Source organism: Dryobates pubescens, chromosome 13, assembly GCF_014839835.1.
Source record: "Dryobates pubescens isolate bDryPub1 chromosome 13, bDryPub1.pri, whole genome shotgun sequence".
In the NCBI taxonomy this organism is placed as follows: domain Eukaryota; kingdom Metazoa; phylum Chordata; class Aves; order Piciformes; family Picidae; genus Dryobates; species Dryobates pubescens.
This window is the reverse complement of record NC_071624.1, coordinates 16,156,960-16,180,620: the sequence shown is the minus strand read 5'-3', so window position 1 is coordinate 16,180,620 and position 23,661 is coordinate 16,156,960. Positions and strand designations below refer to the sequence as shown.

Here is a 23,661-nt window from a genome sequence, read left to right as displayed (position 1 = left end):
TTTTTTTTTTTTTTTTTTTTTTTCTCCACCAGGAGGAAAGCTTTATAGTCTGTGAAAGTCACAGAACCCTGCTGGACAAAATGACAAACCCCCACATTAAGGTACTTCGGAAGCAATGCTGCTATCACCATTAATAAATGAGAGAGCAGGGGAAGAAAATGGGTAACTGTTCAAAGGAACAATGTGAAAGGAAGGCAAACAGGAATAAAAATGGAAGTAGGGCTTTCACAGGCTAAGGCAGATTTCAAACACACAAACAGGTGTTTACAGAGCAGAATGGAGAATCCAGGCTCTGCTGTCTTGAAACAACAGCACTTGCACAGGTATCATCCACTATTCACCACCAGCAGATGTGGTCATCATCAATCATCTGGCAGAAATTAAGTAGGAGGAGGTCACCCTCGCAGCCCATGGACACACAGGCAAGGTTCCCTGCCTTAAAATCAACCACCTTAGCTTTGCTTTAGCATTTCTTCAGGAATTCTGAGGTCTCCTATCCTGTTTCACTGATCTCTGCTAAGTGAAAACTCAAACTGTAGCTGTTGTATGTCAGAAAGGAAAAGAAAATAACATTTCAGAGATGTATTTCACTTTATTTATTTGTTCTTCATTTTGACAGCACAGCTCAATCACAGTTACTGATTAGGTCTTACAAGATCTTTCTTTCCAGCACTGGGAAGCAAAAAAACATGTCATGCATTAAGATATTGAATGCATTCATATCAAGTATGTTGTGCTCTGGGGATTTGAACGTCATGAATAAGAGAACACCAAATCAGCTAGGTTTGTTTAACATCATTGCTACAGATCATAGCAGCTTCAAAGGCTTAACACAGGTTAGCTTACTTCTAATACTTCTATTTGAAGAGTTTCTAATAAGGTTTGGTAAGAGATTAAAAAAATAGAGATGCCCAAACACTACAAAATAACATTTGAGAAATAAAAGCATTTCTTTTTAGTTCACAGGACTTGAAACCCAGTGGGGCCGTTCTGCTTTGATTAGGGATTCTGGTTTGGAATTCATTAGATGGAGGTTAGGAATTCAGCTTATTTGTGATTTTTATGCTCCATGAAACGTCTTTAAACCTGTCTGGGTTTTCAGGAATGCTGAAGAGCCATCATCTAAGAGGTCCAAAGCTAGGGACACAAACCCTCCATTTATTCCTACAAATATTGGCCAAAATACTGGGAACTTGCTAGCATAGTTCCCCAGATCTTTGAAAGCAGAATACAAATGACGATAGGTTCTGTTACGTGAGCTTTACTTTTTCAAAGCTTATACCTGAATGCTCTGATGGCCATCAGGAACAAGACATTCTTGCAATGAATAGGCAATCTAATTGTGGGAGCAGGAGGGGCAAAAAAAGAAACAAGCTATCTTCAAAAAGCAGTTAGCCAGACTCGTTAATTTAGTGAAAAGGTAAGTAGGCAAATTTGCTGACTCTCTTCTTTGAGAAGATTACCTGTGTACTACACACAGGTGAAATACAGTCACAAATAGCTGATCTGATCCTACAATATGCAAAGTGCCATAAACTGCCTTGTGAAATAAGCAAGGAATGAAGGTGTTAGGGATGCCCAAGGGACCACTTCAGAAGAGGTAGGACTGAACACATGAACAAATCAAGATGTTGTAACATGCATTAATCTTAATCTCTTGCTAGCAGGCAGCAGCTTTCTGCAAGCATGCCTGCCAGCCCTGCTTGAGGTCTTTCTTGGCTGAGTTAGTGCTCAGTTTCTAGCTCACAGCAGCTCAGGTGGAAACAACCCTAACACTCTGCTTCAGGCATGGGGACTGAGTGCAAACGAGAACAAAGCAAGAAGAAAGCCGAGTCTGGACCAACACTTGCTTCAAGTTTTACGCTGAATTTTAATCAAGTGTCTTGTGCTGCTATATACTAAAAGGTCTTCTTACAGCTAGAGCTCAGACCTCTTTTTATATATTACAGGATCCATGACATCTCTTTGCAGCTATCATGTATTTAAATCACACAGATGCAAGACAAAGGTAGTCAAGATATTTGAACAGAGCTTGTTAATACTGTAACGTCACATCCAAGTTGTGCTGCGATCCTGGATGTTGCATCAAGGTGGTGATGCCTTAGTAAACACATTTCATCCAGTTATATGGTTACTACCATTTCTTGTGCCAAGACTTTAATGTGCTTCAGTGCATGAAGGGAATTCACAGCTGACTCCAGGAATGTATGTGCCAGCTCTCCGTTTCATTTCCAGCAGCAATTACAGCTTCACAGCAGATATCTCTGACTTAGCTATAAACAAATGCTCATCTGAAGCTTTGCAAACAGCTCTCAGTCAAACTTAATTATTCATAGGAATATTAATCATTTTTTTCCCCAGTACTACAGTTATCTTTTAATGATTACAGGTGGATGTAAATTACATCTTTTTGGACATGGCTTTAGTCTTTAAATGAGAAATATGGAAAGAAGGCTGCTGTTAAGAACTTGGTGTAATGGTGTCTTTTGACTCTGTAATTCATAGTCTGCAGTCAAGTAAATGGAGCTGCCTCCATACAGTGGAAAGGATGCTGGAGCAGACCCTTCTTCAAAGTGAGTAACTAGTCTTTAGAATGGACATAACTTTGGTTGCTAAGTGTAAATGGTGTCTACTGATGTTGTGTTTATGGGGGAAAGGAGGAGAGAGGTTTGAATCCAGAAAACATTTACATTTTTTTCTGTAGTATGAACTGGACATCTTGATCAAAATTTATTCTGATTCAGATTGTCACTGGGCTGTTCTACTGAGTCTTTATAACGACCTAAATGGGAAAGGAATCTGAGCTGCTGTTGAAAAAGCTTCGACTTGTAACCTCTCTGTGAACCTATGCCCCAAAATGTATTTCATCCTGCATGGCTGAGCCTACACTGAGGCCTTCTCTCATTAATAGATTTTCTTAATACACGCAACCACATTAAGAGCCTGATGTTTCTAGGAAGCAATGACTCAGCAAAGCCAGTCTCTTACTCAAATACCAGTGAAAGTAGACTGGTCTGTATGTATTTTAAATGACAGAAGGCAGTTTGGTACCAGTACCTTTGAGGGGTTTTGTTGGTGGTTTTTAAAAAAGAACTTTTCTGAATCCTGCCTTAAGAAATGCTGTAGTGGAACTGCCTTTGTCATGATCTCCCAACAGCCAAGAAGCTTCACCTTGTGGTATTTTCACAGGAGACTAGACAGAGATGAGGCTCACTGGAGGAGGACCTGTAGCCTAGCAGCATTGCCCCATCACAGGGCACACCCCTTGGAGCCAGCTTTTAGAGGATTGAAAGTCAAAAGCTGCAGGAGCCTGCCAGTCACATCCATGTGCTTCATCAATGCCTGTGAATTTGGCTTCACAGCTCCTTTGTCAGGTAGGAAATTACTTCTCCCGCTCTTGCAGAAAAAGAAAGTGAGGCATAAAGAGATTAAGTTGTTCTCCTGGGGTCCCACAGGAAGCCTGTGGTAAAGATGAGGATGAATTTAATCCTTTAGTTTAGTCATGGGTCAGCCTGGAAACATTGGGCTTTTGACACAACCTTCATTTCTGCAAGCTGTAAACATCCTGGACAAAATACACTGTCACAAATCATTTCACTTCTCTGTCCTGCTTTGTCTGAATTTTACAGACTGGATCAAACTGTAGAGGTTTGTTGCACAACAGTAAGATCATCTCAGCTAGCATTTTAGGCCAGCCTACCAGACAGACGAAGTCTAGCTGCAAAACTCAGATTTAAATCTTCTGTATAGATTAGAACCCACTTCTATTCGCTTGCTTTCCTCCTACCAGGAAGCAGAAAATACAGTAAACACTACAAGCATAAAACAAAAGTCAATGAACAACTATTAATTACAAACATTAGTGCAAAACATACAGCAGATTATTTTCAGTAAGCTCAGGTTTTTCTGTAAGGAGGTCACTCAGCTGAGGCTTTACACACAGATGAAGTCACATTCTTGAGCCAAATAGGTAGTCAGCTTTGAAGTTAACTCACACAAGCAACCAGGATTCTGCTGCCACACAGAATAGTTAATCCTACAGTTGTATGTACGGTGTCATACTTTCTATTGAAAAGATATTTAGTCCTGTGCTTTTACAAAATGGAAGTAATTAAAAGGCAACAAAGATCAGATTCCAAAGCTGAATTACATATTTGGCTGAGGTTTGTCTAGCTCTTTTTTAAAATTTTCTTTAAACAAGCCATTTGTCTGTGTGCCTAAAAGCCAACACCTAAATCCACGCTTGACTTCCAAATGCATGGCTCTGCTGCCAAAGACGAGTGTGCTCACACTTGCTTTGACATAAGTGCTCATCACTGCTGATACCTAGCTCTCATCTTTATGCATTCAGATGTAGATGTAGGTTGTTGGCCTCACTCTGCATCCTTTGAAAACTGTGGCTGCTGTACCTAATCCAGAGTCCAAGTCTGTAAGTTGCAGCAGGTTACAAATGCTACAGGAACGCTGATCTCCCCGCTCAACATTTGTTTCTATTTGGCAATAGTCATCCAAAAGAAGAAGGAAAAAAAAATCAAAGTTTGAAAAAGTATTTCTCAACACCACTTTGCTGGACAAGGCCAATTGAGCTCACGAATGCTGTCCTCAGTGCTCTACACCACACTCCCACCACCCCGCCCCCTCCCTCCAGCTGCAGCTGAAGGGATGAAGTCTGAATTTGGAAAAGTGCACTTTTGTTATCGTTGGCTCTTTAGCAAACACAGACACCAGAGCTGCCCACCCTGTGTCTTCCAGAGAGACTCTCTCCTCAGAGGTTTTCATCCAGCCATTTTATGTAGCTGTCCCTGGTCTGCACGCCCGCGGAGAAGTCCGCAGGCCAGCTGGTGAATATCATACAGCCATGAAAGCAGTCTTCAAAGTAATCGAGGGTGACTTCCACACCGGCCCTCTCCAGGCGCTTGGCGTACATCGTCCCATCGTCTCGCAGGACGTCGTTCTCACAGACCAGGATGTAAGTCTTTGGCTGCAGCTGCAGAGCCTCATCTTCTGCCAGGAGTGGGGCTGCTCGGACGTCGAGCAGCGCTGGCACCTCCTGCACGATTTCAGCCTTGCCTGTGGTCTGTATCAGAGGCTTGTAGCTCTTTTTGAACGACGAAGGCAGTAGAGCTGTCCAGTTCAGGCGCTCTCTGAAAGAGGCAGCTTGGCCAACGTCAAGAGCAGTGTGGTTGTTAATCAGCAGGGAGGCAGCCAAGTCAGAATTAGCATTTAAATAATAGGTCCAATAATCAATCATGACGGTACGACGAAGAATAGGTATGTTCATGTTCTGCTGATAGGAAGGAGTACTGAAGTCAAATGCCTGAAGGACTGGATAAATCAAGGCCTGCAGTTTTGGTCTGATGGTCAAGTGCTCATCTTTGCTAAGCTGCAGGAAAAATACAGGAAGGATAGAATTGGGATTATAAAGAAAATAATCATTACAGTATCAACCTAGAATGTCATACAAGCAACCATCCATTTGACACTTTTTAGGTGGAATTCTACTCTTATGCAATGTTGCTCTATTGTCTCTATTAGCAGCCTGATCTTATTCTTCTCTTCTTAAGGATGGTCACTCAGGCAGGCTCAGCATTCTGTCTCCAACAGAAATCCCTGAAAGAAGTTTATTGAAGGGTGTAAGAAAGAAGTGTTAAGTGGCATTTCTCTAATACAGTGCCCACTTTAACAACGGGCAGCTGAAGGAGTTTGTGACTCAAAGGAGCTAGTCTTGCTTTTACCAGCTTTTCATGGATTTTTCTTCCATCAGCTTATCTAATTGTTTTTTCAGCATAGCCAAATTGTTGGCATCCAAGGTTTCTCTAGCAAAGGCTCACCATATGCAGAAGCACCTCTCCATCAGAACCAGGGAAGTCATTCTGCCCCTGTACTCAGTACTGGTTAGGCCACACCTTGAGTACTGTGTCCAGTTCTGGGCTTCTCAATTTAAGAAAGATGTTGAGATGCTTGAACGTGTCCAAAGAAGGGCAACAAAGCTGGGGAGGGGTCTGGAGTGCAAGCCCTGTGAGGAGCAGCTGAGGGAGCTGGGGTTGCTTAGCCTGGAGAAGAGGAAGCTTGGGGTAGACCTTATTGCTGTCTACAGCCACCTGAAAGGAAGTTGTAGCCAGATGCAGGTCAGTCTCTTTTCCCAGGCAGCCAGTGACACAAGAAGAGGACACAGTCCCAAGCTGTGCCAGGGTAGTATCAGGCTGAATGTTAGGAAGAAATTCTTCACAGAAAAGAGTGACTGGCTATTGGAATGGGCTGCCTGGGGAGGTGGTAGAGTTACCATCCCTGGAAGTGTTTAAAAAGGGACTGGATGAAGCACTTAGTGCTGTGGTTTAGTTAATTAGATAGTGTTGGGTGACAGGTTGGACTTGATGATCTCAAAGGTCTTTTCCAACCTGGTTAATTCTGTTATTCTGTGATTCTGTGATATTTTACCTGACCCTTCACCCACATTTGATTTGAGTATGGCAGTTATATGTCTGCTGCCCACTAATCCTTTGATTGGAAGAGTCAGCAAACAGCTGTTTTGCTTCCTCTTCTACGTAAGATACACAGTTCCCTATCATATCTCGTCTTGTTTAAAAAGAATTATGCATCAGGAAAAGCAATTAGGAATGCTTTTTCCAAAACATGGTACTGCCAGGCCTATCAGCCCTCAAAATTGAAACATTTAGCATAATTACCTCTTATTAATTTTTTCACCCTAATTGAATATTGTAAGGTTGTCATTATAATTGGTTGCCTGGACATGGGATCTGCTTTCTTATCAGCAATGGTTAAGGCAACGCAAAAAAAGGCTAATCACAATATTTCACTCAACCATGAGAAATATTATTACTTGCCCCAGGCTGCCTTTAAAATCTTTACCAGATTAAATTCAGATTATGTTTAAACTGCAGATATACAACAGAAATGTCCTTCAAATGGCACAATGCTACAGGAACACAATTGTTCCTGTAAAAAAAACCCTGTTAACAGAAGAACAGAAAAAACACCTGTTAACAGCAGAATTAAGCTTTGTGTACTGGGGTTTTTTTTTTGTCCTTCATTTGTATTTGAAAGAAGTAAAGTGTTTTTTTTAGAGACAAGTATCTAAAAGTAGGAAGCTAAACTGGTAGATTATGCAGATACCTACCTACCTACTTTGAAAAATAAAGTATTTGCCAGCAAAAGGGGTAAAAAAAAAGTCATGTAGCTATTTGCTCTTAAAAAAATGGCCCACAGCAACTTGTAACTGTAGTGAGACATTTCAAGCTGTGTGACTGATACTGCAATGGACCCATTCTTCTTCTCTAAAGTGACTAGATGCTGGCTTTTTACTGTTTTGTCTGTGGGTCTGGCACATCACCTTGTGATGATGCAGCACAAAGAATCTGTCACCCTGTATGCGCCACTGACTTAAGGATTGTCGTACTGTAACACATAACAGATACTGGATGTTACCTGCTGACACACAGCAGCTGCCAAATTCCCTCCTGCACTGTCCCCAGAAATTGCAATTCGACTTGGGTCAACAGAATACTCAGCTAAGACATCAGGCTGCAAAAAATGCTTGGTAGCACGGAGAGCATCATACCACTGCTCGGGGAAGCACACCTCTGGTACCAGCCGGTATCTACAAGGAGAAGAGATGAGAGACAATTACTACTGTCAATATAGCTCTGTTTCAGGATTAATAGGTGATATCAGGTATTCCTTTATGGTAAGTAACTGTTTCATTATGATAAATATTACAGGAAAAATATGAGGTGTGTAATACTTATGTAAGACTTAATCTTATAATTAATGCTCTAGTTCTGAATGATTAATACAAACCTACTAGATATGAATAATACCAAGATAGTATAAAATAGTGAAGCACTTTCTTAGGATTTCCCAATAGAGGACTTCATCATGTGTTATAAAAATTAATGAGTATTTAATACACCCTTGGTAAGGCAGTCGTAACAATCAGGCTGGTTTTGACCTAAATCCCCACACCTTAATGACTACAAGGGAGAGTAAATCAAATATGCAAATGCCCAAATAATTCTGTTTCCAGATTTTTACCTATGCTCAGGAGAGAATGAACCTTGCTATACCTCTGTGACATGAAATGAAAAATAGCCAAGAAGTGAATATGAATCTGTTCCAATGCAACATAATCAGTAATTCCTCTCCTTCATCGAGGAGTGGAGCAGGTGTGGTCTGGGTGGAGAGACTGAGGCACAGACAGCAAACAGTGTGCCCAGGAACAGGCAGCAGCTGAGTCTCATTCATGAGATTTTCTCAGCTTCTAAACACAAGTGCAGCAGAAGTCTGTTCATATTTACTGAAGAACTTGCAATCTAAGAGCTGTTACTAGGCTTTACGGTACAAAGCACATCTTCTGTCTGCACCTTTTCAATCAACATCTTTTACATACTCCCAGCAGAGCCAAGCAAAACAAAACCCAGTCTCCTGATTTAAGACATTGTCTTCAGAATCTAAGCTAAAGAAAGTTTCATATGAAGAAGAAATTCACAACTTAGGTTATACAAAAAAGTGTTTCAAACTCCAAAAGTGACCTGCTTTCAGAAAGCAATCTATATGCTGCATCAAGTACAAAGGAACATGAGCGAGTCCTGTGGGAGCTCCTTGCAAAACTGGGTAACAGACTGTGCGTGTATCATGAAAGTGAGACAGGCAATTAAATCAATGAAAAACGTAATTAGTCTTCAGTAGTTAAGTACAAACGCCTTGATTGAAAGATAGGATGGCTAAGGAGAAGAGGTAAACAATAACTCAGCGAAACAGGCAGATTTGTATCACCATAAGTGAGAAAAGGAATAACGAGGAACTTTTTAGTACTGTGATTGCTGCTTGTCTGGAAAAGCCAACAGCTGCTTTTTTACCTTTCATTGTTTCACTGTCTCTCATAATGACAAAAAGAAGTGGGGGGAAAAAAAGGAGCCTTTAAAGTAAGCTCTAAGTATTGAATGAGTAACATCGACTCCATATAATTAACTTGCAATTAGACACAGAGCTTGGGATGTAATATACTGCAGGTGGGATACTTGAGCATTTATTATCAAGTGAAAGAGAATATTGATGTTGACAATAAGGATGGGAAAAGCACCAGTCAAGCTGGAGTCATCTAGGTAACATAGTTAACTAGTTGAGAGGTTTGTTTACCTTGAAATTGTTCAGTGAGTTAAAAAAGCAGCCCTGTTTCTCTGTTGTCTGGCACCCTGGCAATCTTCTGCTATTGAATGGAGTACAAGGCTTAAATGAGATGACTGCAACAGGGGGAGATTGGGAGAGCAGCAGGAACCTACCAGCCACTACTGTGTGTTCTGGATAATGAGAGGGGGTGACGTTAATTGATCATTTTTATGTTGCAGACCCCTGCTTCAGATTACTTGGAAACTGTGGTTTATAGACAAGACTTGAGAGGGATTTTAATATAGCTTTTTTTCTAGCGCATGTACACGCATTGTCTTAGTTATATACACTATATATATACACTGTAGCACTGCATAGGGCTCTGGCCACAGCAACCCCATGCAGTGCTACAGGATGGGCTCAGAGTGGCTGGAGAGCGGCTAAGCAGAAAGGGACCTGGGGGGTACTGGTTGATAGTAGGCTGAACATGAGCCAGCAGTGTGCCCAGGTGAAGGCCAATGGCATCCTGGCCTCCATCAAGAATAGTGTGGCCAGCAGGAGCAGGGAAGTCATTGTGCCCTGTACTCAGCACTGGTTAGGCCACACTTTGAGTACTGTGTCCAGTTCTGGGCCCCTCAGTTTAGGAAAGTTGTTGACTTGCTGGAATGTGTCCAGAGAAGGGCAACAAAGCTGGGGAGGGGTTTGGAGCACAGCCCTGTGAGGAGAGGCTGAGGGAGCTGGGGTTGCTTAGCCTGGAGAAGAGGAGGCTCAGGGGAGACCTTCTTGCTCTCTACAACTCCCTGAAGGGAAGTTGTAGCCAGGTGGGGGTTGGTCTCTTCTCCCAGGCAAGCAGCACCAGAACAAGAGGACACAGTCTCAAGCTGCACCAGGGGAGGTTTAGGCTGGATGTTAGGAAGAAGTTCATCATAGAAAGAGAGATTGGCCATTGGAATGGGCTGCTCAAGGAGGTGGTGGAGTCACTATCACTGGAGGCATTTAGGAAGAGACTGGATGGGGAGCTTGGTGCCATGGTTTACTCGATTAGTGTTGGATGATAAGTTGGACTCAATGATCTCAAAGGTCTCTTCAACCTGGTTAATTCTATTCTATTCTATTCCAAGCACATACCTTGCAGCAGTAGGAGTGGCCACTGAGGATGGTACAAGTCTTTCTTGCTATGTGAGGCACAGAGATGTGGTTCAGCCCTCCCTCAGCTATGTATCATGTCTAAATGTGATTGAGTATTTTTTGTTTGATTGTTTTTAAAGTTCACAAATACCTACAGAATCCTAACTTGGCACCTCAGTGATCTCAGGGTCTGGCTGCTCTCCTTACATGCAGCTACAATTTCAAGATACACTAATGTTTGCATTTTAGTATCTGAGCAACTGAATTCAGTGCTACTTTCTTTTCCCACATTTGTGCCTTCTAAAATAATTAGAAACCCCCAAAAGCTTTTGCTACCATTACAATCTGTTGTAGTTTTAAAAGGATAAAAACATCAGACTGTCCAAGGTAAAGCCTTATAGACCAGCCAATAACAAAGAAAAAGCTAAATTAACTATATTACATCTTTCTACTATCTTAAAATTACTTTATAGATTACTCACTCAACTGAGACAACAACAGCATTGAGAGATTCAGCCATGATTCTGCAGAGATGGTTGTAAGCACCCATTTCTGGAACAAAAGGACATGCTGTTAGGGACACACAAGTCCATTTATGACACTATTCACAAAGCCATACATAAGCCTTCTCAGAAAACATAAAGATATGAAACAAATGTATCATGTGTGACCAGCAGGATGAGGGAGATGATTCTTCCCCTTTGCTCTTGTGAGGTCCCACCTAGAGTACTCTGTCCAGTTCTGGTGCCCCCAGCACAAGAGGGACATAGAACTGCTAGAGTGGGTCCAGAGGAGGGCCATGAAGATGATCAGAGGGCTGGAGCACTTCCCTTATGGGGACAGGCTGAGAGAGTTGGGGCTATTCAGCCTGGAAAGAAAGTGGCTCCAAGGAGACCTTAGAGCAGCCTTCCAGTACCTGAAGGGGCCTACAAGAAAGCCAGGAAGGGACTTTGCAAGGGCTTGTAGTGATAGGACAAGCAGGAATGGGTTTAAGCTGGAAGCAGGTAGATTTAGACTGGATATCAGGATGAAATTCTATACAGTGAGAGTGGTGAGACACTGGAACAGGTTGCCCAGCAGGGCTGTGGATGCCCCCTCCTTGGAGGTGTTCAAGGCCAGGCTGAATGAAGCCTTGAGCAACCTGGTCTAGCGGAAGGTGTCCCTGCCCATAGCAGGTGGGTTGGAACTAGATGATCTTCAAGGTCCCTTCCAACCTAAACCATTCCATGAATCTATGAAATAAAATCAAGGAAATGAGATCAGCTTGCAGTAGCTAAAGTGCTTAATACATGCAGTAGCAGAAGGAACACAGTTCACACCTTGAGAAGTTCTGCAGTCAAATGCTTTTGTTCTCGTCTGTTTCATGGTGACCTGGGGCATGTCATTTCATCCACCTATCAACAATTCTCTCAACTGGGCAAAATTTAAGATACCCAGTGGCTTGGGGGCATTAGCATCCAGACAGTTATCACAATATGAGTCACTGTTTTTATTATAGCATGCAGTGCTTTCATTCAAATGAGCTGCCCTATTAACGTCAGCTCAACTACTCATTTAAAGGAGGATTAATCACAGGTATCCTATTTATCAGTGGACTGATCTTCTTTAATTGTATTCCTTTCCAGTCACTTAATTGTTAGTTCCTGGCACTATAAAATATACTAAGACACTAGCAGTTTATTCTGACTGCTGCAACATTTGTGCCATTAACTTCTGCATCTTGGACTTGAAGATAGCATCTGACATAGCTGAGTTAGAGTCATTCAAACACAGAGCCATGATTTCATGGAAACTTTTTGCACATGTCAGCTCATATGAAAAGTGTTACAGAACAAATAAAGTGGGCAGGATGCTACAAACATCCCTCAGGCAGGCTTAACAAAACCCCTCTCGAAGCACAGTTCCTCTGTAGAAAGAGGAGGAAACATTTCAACTGTTACAGGGCTGCAGGACAAAGAGACTAGGATTTTGAAGGCACATAAAGGACTGATTTTAAACTTCCTTAGGAACCTAAATTTCACATACATCATGGTCATACATGCACAGTCCAAGTGCAATCAAGATAGGCCTTGTTTTGAAACATTTTGAAAAACCCTATTAATGTTCTTTTTGTATAGATGAAGCCATAGAATACATCAGGGTTGTATGGACTTCATGATGTCACAGGAGCAATGGGGAAGGGGGAAGACTCCTATTGGAACCTAATCTTGCTGTAGCCCTAAGAACCACACACCCTTTCTTCTCCCAAAGCTTTTCTCTTCCTGTACAATGTGGAAGGAACAGTGGTTAGCTTATTGACTACAATTGTTCCTTACTTTCTTTGACCATGTTTGTGGCTTCCAGGTTAACTGGAGTAAACAGCATGAATTTTCAAGGTTATTTCTGCTAGTGGTGGCAGTGGCTCCCAGACCATGGAATGAGAAGCTACCTCTACCTGCTCTCTTCATCAGTGGCCCATTATCTGGGATCAGCAGCATGTAATCCCAGGTATGTTCAAAAAAGGTGTTGAAAAAAGGACTGGATGTGGCACTTGGAGCCATGGTTTTGTTGTCATGAGGTATCAGGTGTTAGGTAATAAGCTGGACTTGATGATCTCTGAGGTCTTTTCCAACCTTGTTGATTATGTGATTCTGTGTATGTGTTATTTAAGTACAAGCAGTGTTGTCCAGCTCACTCTTCTGCTGATTGTCTGAAAATGGGGCAAACCCCCTACATGTAGTCACTAGATCCTGATCCCCAAGGATCATGACCATAGAAAGGAGAGCACTGGCTCAAACAGTCCATCCAGGCATCCCAGGAATGTAAACAATGAAGTATTTTGTCCTCTCAGGATGTAACAAAACTAACCTTTTGGTCCTTTTGCAGCTTATGTGCAGATAAGACAGGCATTTCGGCTGCGTGCTCACAGTATTTTAACCCCTCCCTCCTTAGAGCTGACAGCTACTACTGAATTTAAGTACACCTTAGCAAAACTGCCATCCCTGTGGCAGCTTTTGGGCTCTCTTGCTTGGAGAAAACCAGAATAGAATGCTATTTCATTACTGGCAGACACATACTTGCACGTGCCAAGGCCCAGCCTCCTCCATGGATGTAAACAATGCTGCGCTTGAGCCCTCCGTCTTGCTTCGCCAGGGGTTGGTACACTCTGACTTCCACGCCGTCAAAAACAGTATCTGTGATTTTGATGTCTTTGTGGGAGGAAAAATCCACCTTGTCAAACGTGCTAATAAGAAAATTCAGAGCTATCAAGTGATGGCTGAGTTTCAGGTAGTCAATCAGGTGACACTGGTGGGGAGGGAGGAAAGAGGAAAAAGAAGGTTTCTGTTACTTCAGAGCACATCATCATACTTGCACAGATATTTAATGCAGCCATCTTCAAAGGGCAGGTCCTATGTGAAAATGAATATGGTTTCTCAGAATTACTCACTGGGAAAGGAAAGATTATCAAAGACATCTAATGCTTTTAAAGCTGTATTAAAACAAAACTCTCCCCATAAAAGACTCTCTGTTGTCAGACTAAATCAAACCATGAGCACTACATGAATCAAGACGACTGTGAATGTGCACTCAGATCTTTGCCTTTGAAAGACACCTCTGAAAGGGGATGAACCTTACCAGCATGCTCCACTACGGGACTTGTGAAGCTCCTCAGACCAGTGCCAGCAGAGGGCGATACCACACAGGCAAAGCTTTTGTGGTGGTAATAGTATCAAAAATGCAAAGCATTTCTTTTGTTCTACTCCAAAGCCTAACTATTCCCACGTGTGAATTAAGAAAGTTGTCATGGAGTGCAAAAAAAATATCTGAAAACTGGAATGGTCTCAAAGGAATACAGAGGTTGGTTGTTGGTTTGTCCTCTACTGGACTGGGAAGGACCTAAAACTATCAAAGAACCATGGCAGGTTAGTGGTTTGTGTTTTTCCCAACCCCAGACACTAAAGTGCATTACTTTTTTGGTGGAGGTGTGGAAAACCTTACAAAAATGAAGAATGATCTGACCCTTCCATTATTCCCTTATGGTGGAGAGATTTTGCACCCTTTAGCTATCCAGGGTTTTTATTGTCATGTTCATTTTTAAAACCTTGCCCTAAATAGGTTTAAAAACATATTTCAGCAAACAGTAATGGGATCCAAGGCACTCCTCCAGCCTAATCATGACCTGCTCCCCATGTACAACAGTGGGCAGCCCCAAAGATTGCTGGAAGAGAAAGATAAACTTTGATATTTACCCCCCCCCCCCCCCCCCCCCCCCCCCCCCCCAAACCATATGCCAAATATACTGCACTGCTATGCAAGCAGGGAGAAAAATCCACTTCTAAACCAAGAATGTGCAAAAACTACTTCCTTCTCTTGCTTTAGCTCATGGTAACACCACCCTGCTGAAATAAGTTTGGTGGGAATCCAAATTTTACAGTATTTGCTGCTTTTTGGCCAGAGTATCATGTCTTTATTCTGCCAGGCTTTTCTCTGGGAGAAGAAACACAAAGTATCCACCCAGCAGGAAGAACTGCTGATTTCACGAGGCTGTTTCTAGCTCTGAATTTCAGAGCAGTCTTTTCTCCCACTGTTACTTAAAAATTCCCACAGGAAAATCCAGTTTTAGTCTGAAATCTGAAGAGCAATACATCTATTAATAATTTGGCACAGAATTGGTTGGCCTGCCACTGAAGCAACCAGCTGAAGATCTGACCCTCTCTGTGCCCCCACAGAGGGTCTTGGGGAAGATACCCACTGGGCAGCAATTTCAGAAATACTGCCAGGGAAAACGTTTTTATAGATTTATTTAGCCTGACTGTGCTGCAATAGACAACCCATTTCAGTTTCCCCCTACTTGCGTTCACATTCTTTGTAGATGAGATTGCCACATGTTTCCTGGAACCAGGAATGTTTTATTTTCAAGGCTGGTTAGAGTGTTGTTTACCAAGAAGGGTTTTGCTCTGTTCTTTACAGCACGGAGCACCACAGCCATCTGCAGGTTATCACATGCTTTCATGCCTTAACAGGCCATCCTTTCCAAGAGCCCCAAACCCAAAAACCCCACAGAGAGAACTTCATACATCAAGGCACAAAACCAACAGTGCTGATTTTTTTTTTTGTTAGGCATAAGCAGATTTTTTGCCAAGCATTTACCAGACAGGTTTATATCTTATCTGATCAGCCTGTTTGCTTATTATTTATAAGGCATCGAGGAGGTGACAAAAGACAGCCAGCGTGGTTTCACTAAGGGCAAAAATCCTGCCTGATGAACCTACTGGCCTTCTATGATGGAGTGACTGCAACTGTGGACAAGTGATGACCTATGGATGTCACCTCTCTGGACTTCTGCAAGGCCTTTGACATCGTCCCCCCCAACATCCTACTTGCCGAGTTGGAGAGAGATGGATTTGATGGGTGGACTGTTCAGTGGATAAGGAATTGGCTGGATGGCTGCATCCAGAGGGTAGTGGTCAGTGGCTTGAAGTCCAGAGGGTAGTGGTCAATGGCTTGAAGTCCAGAGGGAGACCAGTAATGAGTGGTGTCCCACTCAAAAATGAAACCTTTGGCAGAAGACACGGTGGAGCACTGCAACAGGTTGCCCAGGAAGGTGGTTGAAGGCCCTTCACCAGAGATATTCAAGGTAAGGCTCAATGAGGCCCTGGGCAGCCTGGTCTAGTTGAGGATGCTGCCTGCAGGGAGTTTGGACTAGATAGAATTAGAATTAGAACAGAATTAACCAGGTTGGAAAAGACCTTTGAGATCATTGAGTCCAACCTGTCACCCAACACTATCTAATCAACTAAATGACCTTTGGAGATCCTTTCCAGCCTGGACCATTCTATGATTCTGTGATTAACAGTTGGCTCACTCTCTCCTAGGACTACGCTGCCAGTCAAAGGGCACACTTGCCATACCTGTGGTTCCCTGGCGTATTTTGTGTGTTGGCACCAATGAATGCACAGCCTCAGAGCAATGGAAATATGAATAGGCCATGGGGGAGGACTACAAAGAAGTTGTCCAAGAAGCCAGGGATCAGGTTAGGACAGGAAAAGTGCAGATAGAATTAAACTTGGCTGGGGAAACAAGAAGAATTTCTTCAGGTACATCAGAGACAAAAAGGCAGCTAGGGAAGACATGGGGCCTCTCCAAAAGGAGAATGGAGACCTGGTCTCAACAGATATGGAGAAGGCTGGGGTGCTTGGTGACTACTTTGCCTCAGTGTTCACTGGCAAGGGCTCTAGCTGTCCCGCATTATTAAGCTGTATCTGGTTATCTCATGTGAGCAATTAAGTGGTTTGACCTTTGCTGGAATTTGTTATTTTTATCACCCTTCTTGTGACAGCATGCAGGACTTGGCTGTCAAATACAGCACTTCCCTGTGTATGTATGCATGTGGAAGAAGAGGGAAAAACAATGATATTCTCTGGTGGAGAAATAGACAAAGAAGAGAAAGCAGAGGGGAGAAATGGAAAAATTAAGGGACTACAGAAAAAAGTAAAGACAAACTCACAGAAAAGACAGTATAAAGATCAAAGCCCCATAGGCAATTATCCCAACCATGGCCATGGCATGCAGAATCATGAGGAGGTTTGGCTTGGAAGAGACCTGAAAGATCATCTTGTTTCAACCCTCCTGCTGTAGGCAGGGACACATTTTACTACATTAGGTGGCTCAAAGCCCCACCCAGCCTGGCCTTGAGCACTTCCAGGGAGGAGGCATCCACAACTTCTCCAGGCAATCTGTTTCTCTGGGAAATCTGTCAACAGCACTCAGTAGCTGGTCACGCCCCTGGTTTTCCATGCAATGACTGGGTTTATGCATCTGTCTGAATGAACACTTGTTTTCTGAACAGGTTAATCTGGGGAACTGGTTAACCTCATGGCAGCATGGAGTGGACCAAGTAAAGCATTGAGAAACACCAAAAGCTCAGCTGCAGGGAAGTGTGGCAGAGCTGGATGAGCAGGTGTACCCCAGGAGATGAGGGGCTGGACAGCCTAGCAAGGCAAATGTGAGTATTTTGCTGGCATTTGAGCCAATTCAGCAAATAGCTACTGTGGACATATTACAACAGCCCTGCTGACAATCTATTGCTCATTTCTGATTGCAGCTTTTCACTTTGGGGTCGTTGGCTCCCCATGACCCACGGCTGCCTCAACAGCTGTGTGATTTACACTCATGATGTAATGCTCCTCAGCTCTCCAACAAGTCAGGCAAAGCAACCATTACAGCCACAGTCTCCTTCTCTTTTACCAGGATATTCCCATATCAGGGACAACACAAGGACCCCCTAGAGACCAAACTCTTTAGGACTGCCACCTTTCTCCTGGTAAATTCTGGGTTTTGGTGAGGGGTACCAGATATTGATTTAATTGACAGAGAAGGAAAATGTCAATAAATGAAGAAAGGAGTCAGGGTTCTGATAAAAAGCAGTCAAAATTAACAAAGTACTGCTGGAGGGAGGTGTATTAGCCTGGAGAAGAGGAGACTCAGGGGTGACCTTATTACTCTCTACAACTACCTGAAGGGAGGTTGTAGACAGATGGATGTTGGTCTCTTCTCCCAGGCAAGCAGTACCAGAACAAGAGGACACAGTCTCAGGCTGCACCAGGGGAGATTCAGGCTGGATGTTAGAAAAAAGTTCTATACAGAAAGAGTGATTGCCCATTGGAATGGGCTGCCTGGGGAGGTGGTGGAGTCGCCATCACTGGAGGTTTTTAGGAGAAGACTTGACGGGGTACTTGGTGCTGTGGGTTAGTTGCTTGGGCGGTGTTGGATTGGTTGATGGGTTGGATGCGATGATCTTGAAGGTCTCTTCCAACCTGGTTTATTCTATGTATTCTATGTATGTATTAATCACCACTATCTGTTCCTAAACTATCAGGATTCCTCTCCTGGCTCCTTATCTGGCTTCACAAAGAATCCCAAATGCTCACTGTTATTATGCTTGGCTCCCTCGTGGACCTGTATTCCAGATTAGTCATGTCTTGTGTACTGCAAGAAAAACTGAACAAAAGAAGTTTTTCTGTTGCTAATATCTGTCAGCCTCTAACAGTCTTCTCAGCACATTTGGATTCTTTGTCCTCATGTGACTTGCATAGCTGACACTGTTGGCTTCACTTCCCTGACCTTTAGCCATGGAATTACTGCAACAGGTCTTGCTCAGATGGCACACAAAGGCAGCGTGCCCCTGAAGCCAATCTGAACACATCAGCTGCTTCCTCTGCTGCCTTTGCAGCTGGGCAGACCCAAGGTCCTGCACTGACCTTTCAGGCCGCAGTGGGATCAGGAATTAAGCAAACAGCTAAGGCTTTTTTTTCATAGAACACTACCCAGGACTGAGCCAAATCTCACTCATGACTCAAATGAGTAATGATGATGGAATTGAGCGACTGAACTGCCCAAGACTAAGCTTTCTACCTTAAAAGATGCAGCTACTGTCTTCAATTCTGGCACACTTCTGTAACACTGGAGTCCAAAACACCAACTACAGTATCTGTAGTCAATAATAGAGATTAGTGAAAAGCAAACAAAGATCACTTCCCCATTTAGACATGTGCAGAACACATTGTTTTGAGTGCATTTCAGGCAGTTTATCCTGTTTAAATGTGACTCTTTTTCCTTTCTTTGACAGAACCCTTTCTTAATGCAGGTACAGTGTTGCCCAGTAAATGTATACTTTGAATGCTATTATGTAAATGAAGTCCTCAAGGTGCTCTTAGTCTTACAGATTTCCTTTAGAACTGAAATCAAGACTGTTCTACAGTTTATTAACTAGAAGCAGAAATGAGCTTACACTTTAAAGTAAGATTTTGTGCATGTACCTATTCCATCCATGATGATCTGCTTTTATACTAGAGACAAAAGTTCTCTCTCACTGCAAATAGGACTTCCAGGGCAGTTCAGTTTTGAATCAGGTACCGTGGCTGCAAGACCTACCCACCACATCTAACAACTTGTTTTACAATTTCAAGACTGTGTTCTTGCATGCAAAAACCTTAACAACTTACTGGGCTGGCTACAACCATGACTTAATCCTGTTCAGAAGTCACATATTCTAAAACAGCTGCGTAAAGAGATATGTTAGAAATGCTAAATAGAAGTAATTACTGTTTTCTCTAACCCTGAATATTGATGTCACATGCCCTACATTTTATTCCAAAAGCAAGTGAGTGGCAGAGAAATGTGAAGGAATTGCTTGGCTAATGAGGACAAATATAAGGATAATTTCCTCCCCTGTCCAGCTGCCCACCTTCCTCCGGATACAGCTGACAGCCTCTATGCCAACCCATCTGTCCTTCCAAACCTCTGCTAACAGCTGTTCCGGTTCCAAAGACACCTTCCTACCTTGTTGTGCACCAGAACAGCATGTATTTTGACAACAGCATTCAGAAATAACTTATTTCAAAGGGCTTATTAAATAAACATATGCTGCTCTCTTTACTCCAATAAGGACAGTAGTTAGGGGAAGCAGTGAAAGAAGCCTGTGTCAACCCTGCTGTTACAGCAGAATTACGAAACATGGCTTTAGACACCTCTTGACAGACACCAAGTAAAACAATAGCTATGATTTAATCTATGGCTTAATCCCATAATTGATTTTGTGTGGTTGTCCAAACTTCAGTGGAGCTGAGTTCAGATGTACCTGCATGCATGCATACATATGCATGCAGTTTTTCCAGTTTTGATCTAAAATTGTCTTATATTACAGCTTTGCATAAAATGTTACCATATCCCATTCTGAGACAGGTGAGAGGGCAAATGACTTTCATTCTCAGTTAAGCACTTTCACAACAGCTAAAGTCTATCTGTTTTCATTCTGGGGCAACACAGGACATTAAGAGGGTGCAAGGAAAAAGGCAAGCTTAGTTAGTAGAATTTTTATGACCTCAGGTTAAGGCAATCCATCTCCTCCCATCTCTGTACCCCACAAATACAAGATTAGGATAACAGCATTGGTCCCCTTCTGTAGAAACCTATTTACAGAAGCTGCCCCAATAAGCATTATGCATTATTTTAATGAGGTGGTTATACCTGAGCATTTGTTGAAGCATCTCCTGCTAAGCCAGGACAGTGAGTCAGTCTCAAGCTCGTAAAAAAAATTGTAGCTTACTGGGACAAGCATCTACTTGGAAATGCAAAACCTTATCCTGAGTATGCTGAAAGCCAGTCACGGCCTTACTGTATTGTACTGGTAGTGATTACTAAGGCACTGAGAGAACACACACATTGTCCCTAACAAGAAATTGTCATGCTTCATTATCAGGCCTTCACAAATCTATTTCAAAATAAGCAAAAGGCTCTCAGCTGCATTTGAGGCATGTGAAGTTTGTTCCACGCTCTGGGAAAAAGGGATTACAGCACATGGCCGAGATTTGAAAATTAGAACTGTACTTCTGTCTGATTTTAAAATCACAAATGTTCTTCTGTCAAACCTACAAAGGAAAGCAGTAAGTAGCAAGCTGGAAGTACGTGCAGAAGTGGGTGAAAGTTCAGTGGTCACATTGAGAGAAATGTTAAACCATTTGCTCTTGCAGCAGCTGGTAGAGGAAGAAAGGAGAAGCTGAGCTCTACAGGACATACACTTTATTTTATATACACAGACAAAGGCTGTCTAACAGAGTAAATACTCAAGCTTAACTTTTGCAATCCTGGCCTTAGGTCACACAGTCCCTTCCTAATGGTGGCCATTTATTCCTGACTTTTTAGTGTTAGAAAGACTCAACACTTGCAAAGCACCTTCTCTTTCTCTCTAAGGACTTATGTCCCAAAGTTTACCTGTTGTGTGACTAAGAGCACCTCTTTCATACTTCTGTGCACACTCACTTTTTCTTTTCCCTTCATTTTCCCCTAAAAGAGACTTTCCCACCCCAGACAGAGATCAGGGACAATGTGGGTACTTCAAACCTGCTTCACAGTTTGCTCCAGCAACCATCAGGGCAGGCTCTGTCCTGCCAGCTCCTCTTGGGATTAGGACCTCTAGAATATCCCAAGAGCTAGAGGCACCAGAATTCATCAGCATATGCCCAATCTACCACATAAACAAACTGCAAGTGTACATAAGGCAGTAGCATACATATATCTAGTACAGTCATATGATTTTCTAAAGATAGGTCTCCTTCAGCTAGAGGTTATGGCCTTGATTCAGGTGTTCAAAGCTGAAGTGTCACAGTGTGTTTGCAGACAGCGTGCTGGGGGAATATCATGGCCCTTCTGTCCACATTTACCAATGAATTTGGTTGAGCTGAGCACTTGCTGTTCAGCTATTTGAATTAACATGGAGCAAGTGGACATCAAACCCTAGGTTTTACTGAAGAATGAAGGTATTGTAGGCTACATCTGCATAATTTTCATAGCAGACTTATGGGAGGGCATGCAAGCCTTCCTTTCACAGTGAAGACAGGCTTTGATTCGGTGATACATTTGGACCATGAGAGAAGATGTCCCAGTGACTCAGGTGAGTGAGTGGTCTATCTACTCCCCACCTATTTCCAAGAATGCCATCCAGAGAAGCTCTTCAGGCAGAACATACAAGTCTGGGCACTGTGTCATTCACTCTCTTCATGCATCCCAGCAACCACAATTATTGTAGTAGGCACGTAGAAGGTGTATTCTCATCTAGTCCTTTTAGTACCAATTTAGGGATCTTCTGTCCACTAACTCATTTAATCCCCTTTTGAATACATTGCTGCTCTCATCCACTCAAAAGTACAAGTTTTTTTGACAATTCCAGAACCAACTTTGTAAACTGAAATGCTGCTAGGAAAAAAAGACTTTCTCATGCATAGCACCTTACATCGGGGCTGACCACACTTGATCAGTCCTTGTAAAAGATTAGACGATCCTACAAGGAAGCAAAGTTCACAGGTGAAGCCATTATCACTTTGTGACACCTAATCAACTTCCTATCAGCATAAAAACATTGGCAGAAAAAGAAGGAGACATCAGTAAGTAGTGTAACTGTTGTCTCTTGTGACAAAATCAAGAGTTCAGGAAGTTTTTAGTAATATGATTCCAAACCAAGGCAGTTTAATATCTGAAAGAGCTTCCCTGTGTCTTCATTCCCTAAGGCATATTTAATGAATGAGTAACACCCACTTCTTTTCTTTTTTCTTTTTGACCAAAAGCCTTTAAGTTGGAAACCAGACCAAGCTACATTTAGCAAGATCTGCACCAGGAAAGCCACACCAGGAGAGTGGCTGCCAGCCTCACCAAACCGCGGACGTTCGATCTGCCGCTCCTCGGGAGGACACCACGAGGAGCCCAGGGCGGCCCTGCCCGCTGCCATCCCCCCAGCAGACAGGTCACTCTGATCCTGATCCCATACTCCCCAGCTGGACGCGACACCGGCCCGATGCAGTGAGGACCGACCGCAGCCCCAACCCACTGCAAGGCCACTGTCGGTGATGCCGGTGACTGCCCCTCGGCTCGGCTTTCGGGATGGGCTGGGTGCCCCTCGGGCCTCAGGGTCCCCGGGACCGAGCAGCGGGGACGCTGCGGGGGACGGGTGCCCGAGGCGCGTTCCTCAGGGGCGGACACCACAACCCGCTGCTTCCAGCCGGCTCCGGTGGTGGGGCGCGAAACGACCCCGGTGAAGGGAGGTGTCTGCCCGCCTCTCCGGAGCTGCAGGCGGGGCCCGAGCGCCGGCTTACCGTCTGCTGCGTTGCTCGGAAGGTGGCATCCAGGAGCATCAGCTTCCAGGGGTCCGACAAGGTGCTGGGCAAGGGCAGGTACACGTAGTAGGCGGCCAGGGCGGCCAGCGCCGTCAGCAGTATGCAAGCGGTCCGCATCGCCACCGCTATGCTCCCCGCGCTGCGCGGGGCCGCCTCGCCTCGCCGCTCCCCGCGGGGGAGCGCACCGCCCCGGGGCCGGCCTCCCTCAGAGGAAGTCGCGGCGCTTCCGTGCCCAGCCCCGCTGGCTGAGTGCTAGCAGCGGCCGTGTGCCAGCTCCGGCTACTGCCCCAGTCCCGGCTGGCGGCGGCCTTAGCTGCGCCTGGGCTCCGCGAAGCGCCGCCCCGCCCGGCGCCCGCCCGCTGGGGAGGCCGCTCGGCAGAGCTCGCCGCGCCTCTCTGCGGGGACCACCCCTGAAGAAAGCGCCGGCCGGGGATCGGCGGCCTGTGGGAGGCACGGTGGCGGGGGTGCTTCAGAGGAAGGGGTAGTGCGTGGCCTCCACCCGCCGGCCTCTCCTTGCCAGTCCACAGGAGGCTGCCTCGCCCATGGCAGGTGGCCTGACAGAGCTCCACCATCGCGCCCTAGGCCACCAAGGCCGCTCAAATCTGCAGTGCCTCCTTCTGACCCCTCACCCACACGCAGGTCCGCACCCCTTTGCCCACTTTGGGCTAGCAAAAGCTCCTTTGCGGTTCTGTGAGGGCAGAGCTGGCAGCAACGAACGCCCCAGACACACAGACCCCACGGGTGTCCTGTTTTAGGACAC

General features: G+C 44.1%; 1 protein-coding gene across 1 annotated transcript; it reads right to left on the bottom strand.

Moving 5' to 3' along the window:
• Positions 1-3,516: 3,516 nt before the first annotated feature.
• On the bottom strand, positions 3,517-23,215 carry NCEH1 (neutral cholesterol ester hydrolase 1). The gene is made up of 5 exons (XM_054166574.1): positions 22,881-23,215; positions 13,311-13,539; positions 10,737-10,806; positions 7,447-7,618; positions 3,517-5,383 (listed from the first exon to the last, which is right to left on the bottom strand). The coding sequence occupies exons 1-5, from the start codon at positions 23,016-23,018 to the stop codon at positions 4,766-4,768; spliced, it is 1,227 nt and encodes a 408-aa protein (XP_054022549.1). The 5' UTR covers positions 23,019-23,215; the 3' UTR covers positions 3,517-4,765.
• Positions 23,216-23,661: the final 446 nt, after the last annotated feature.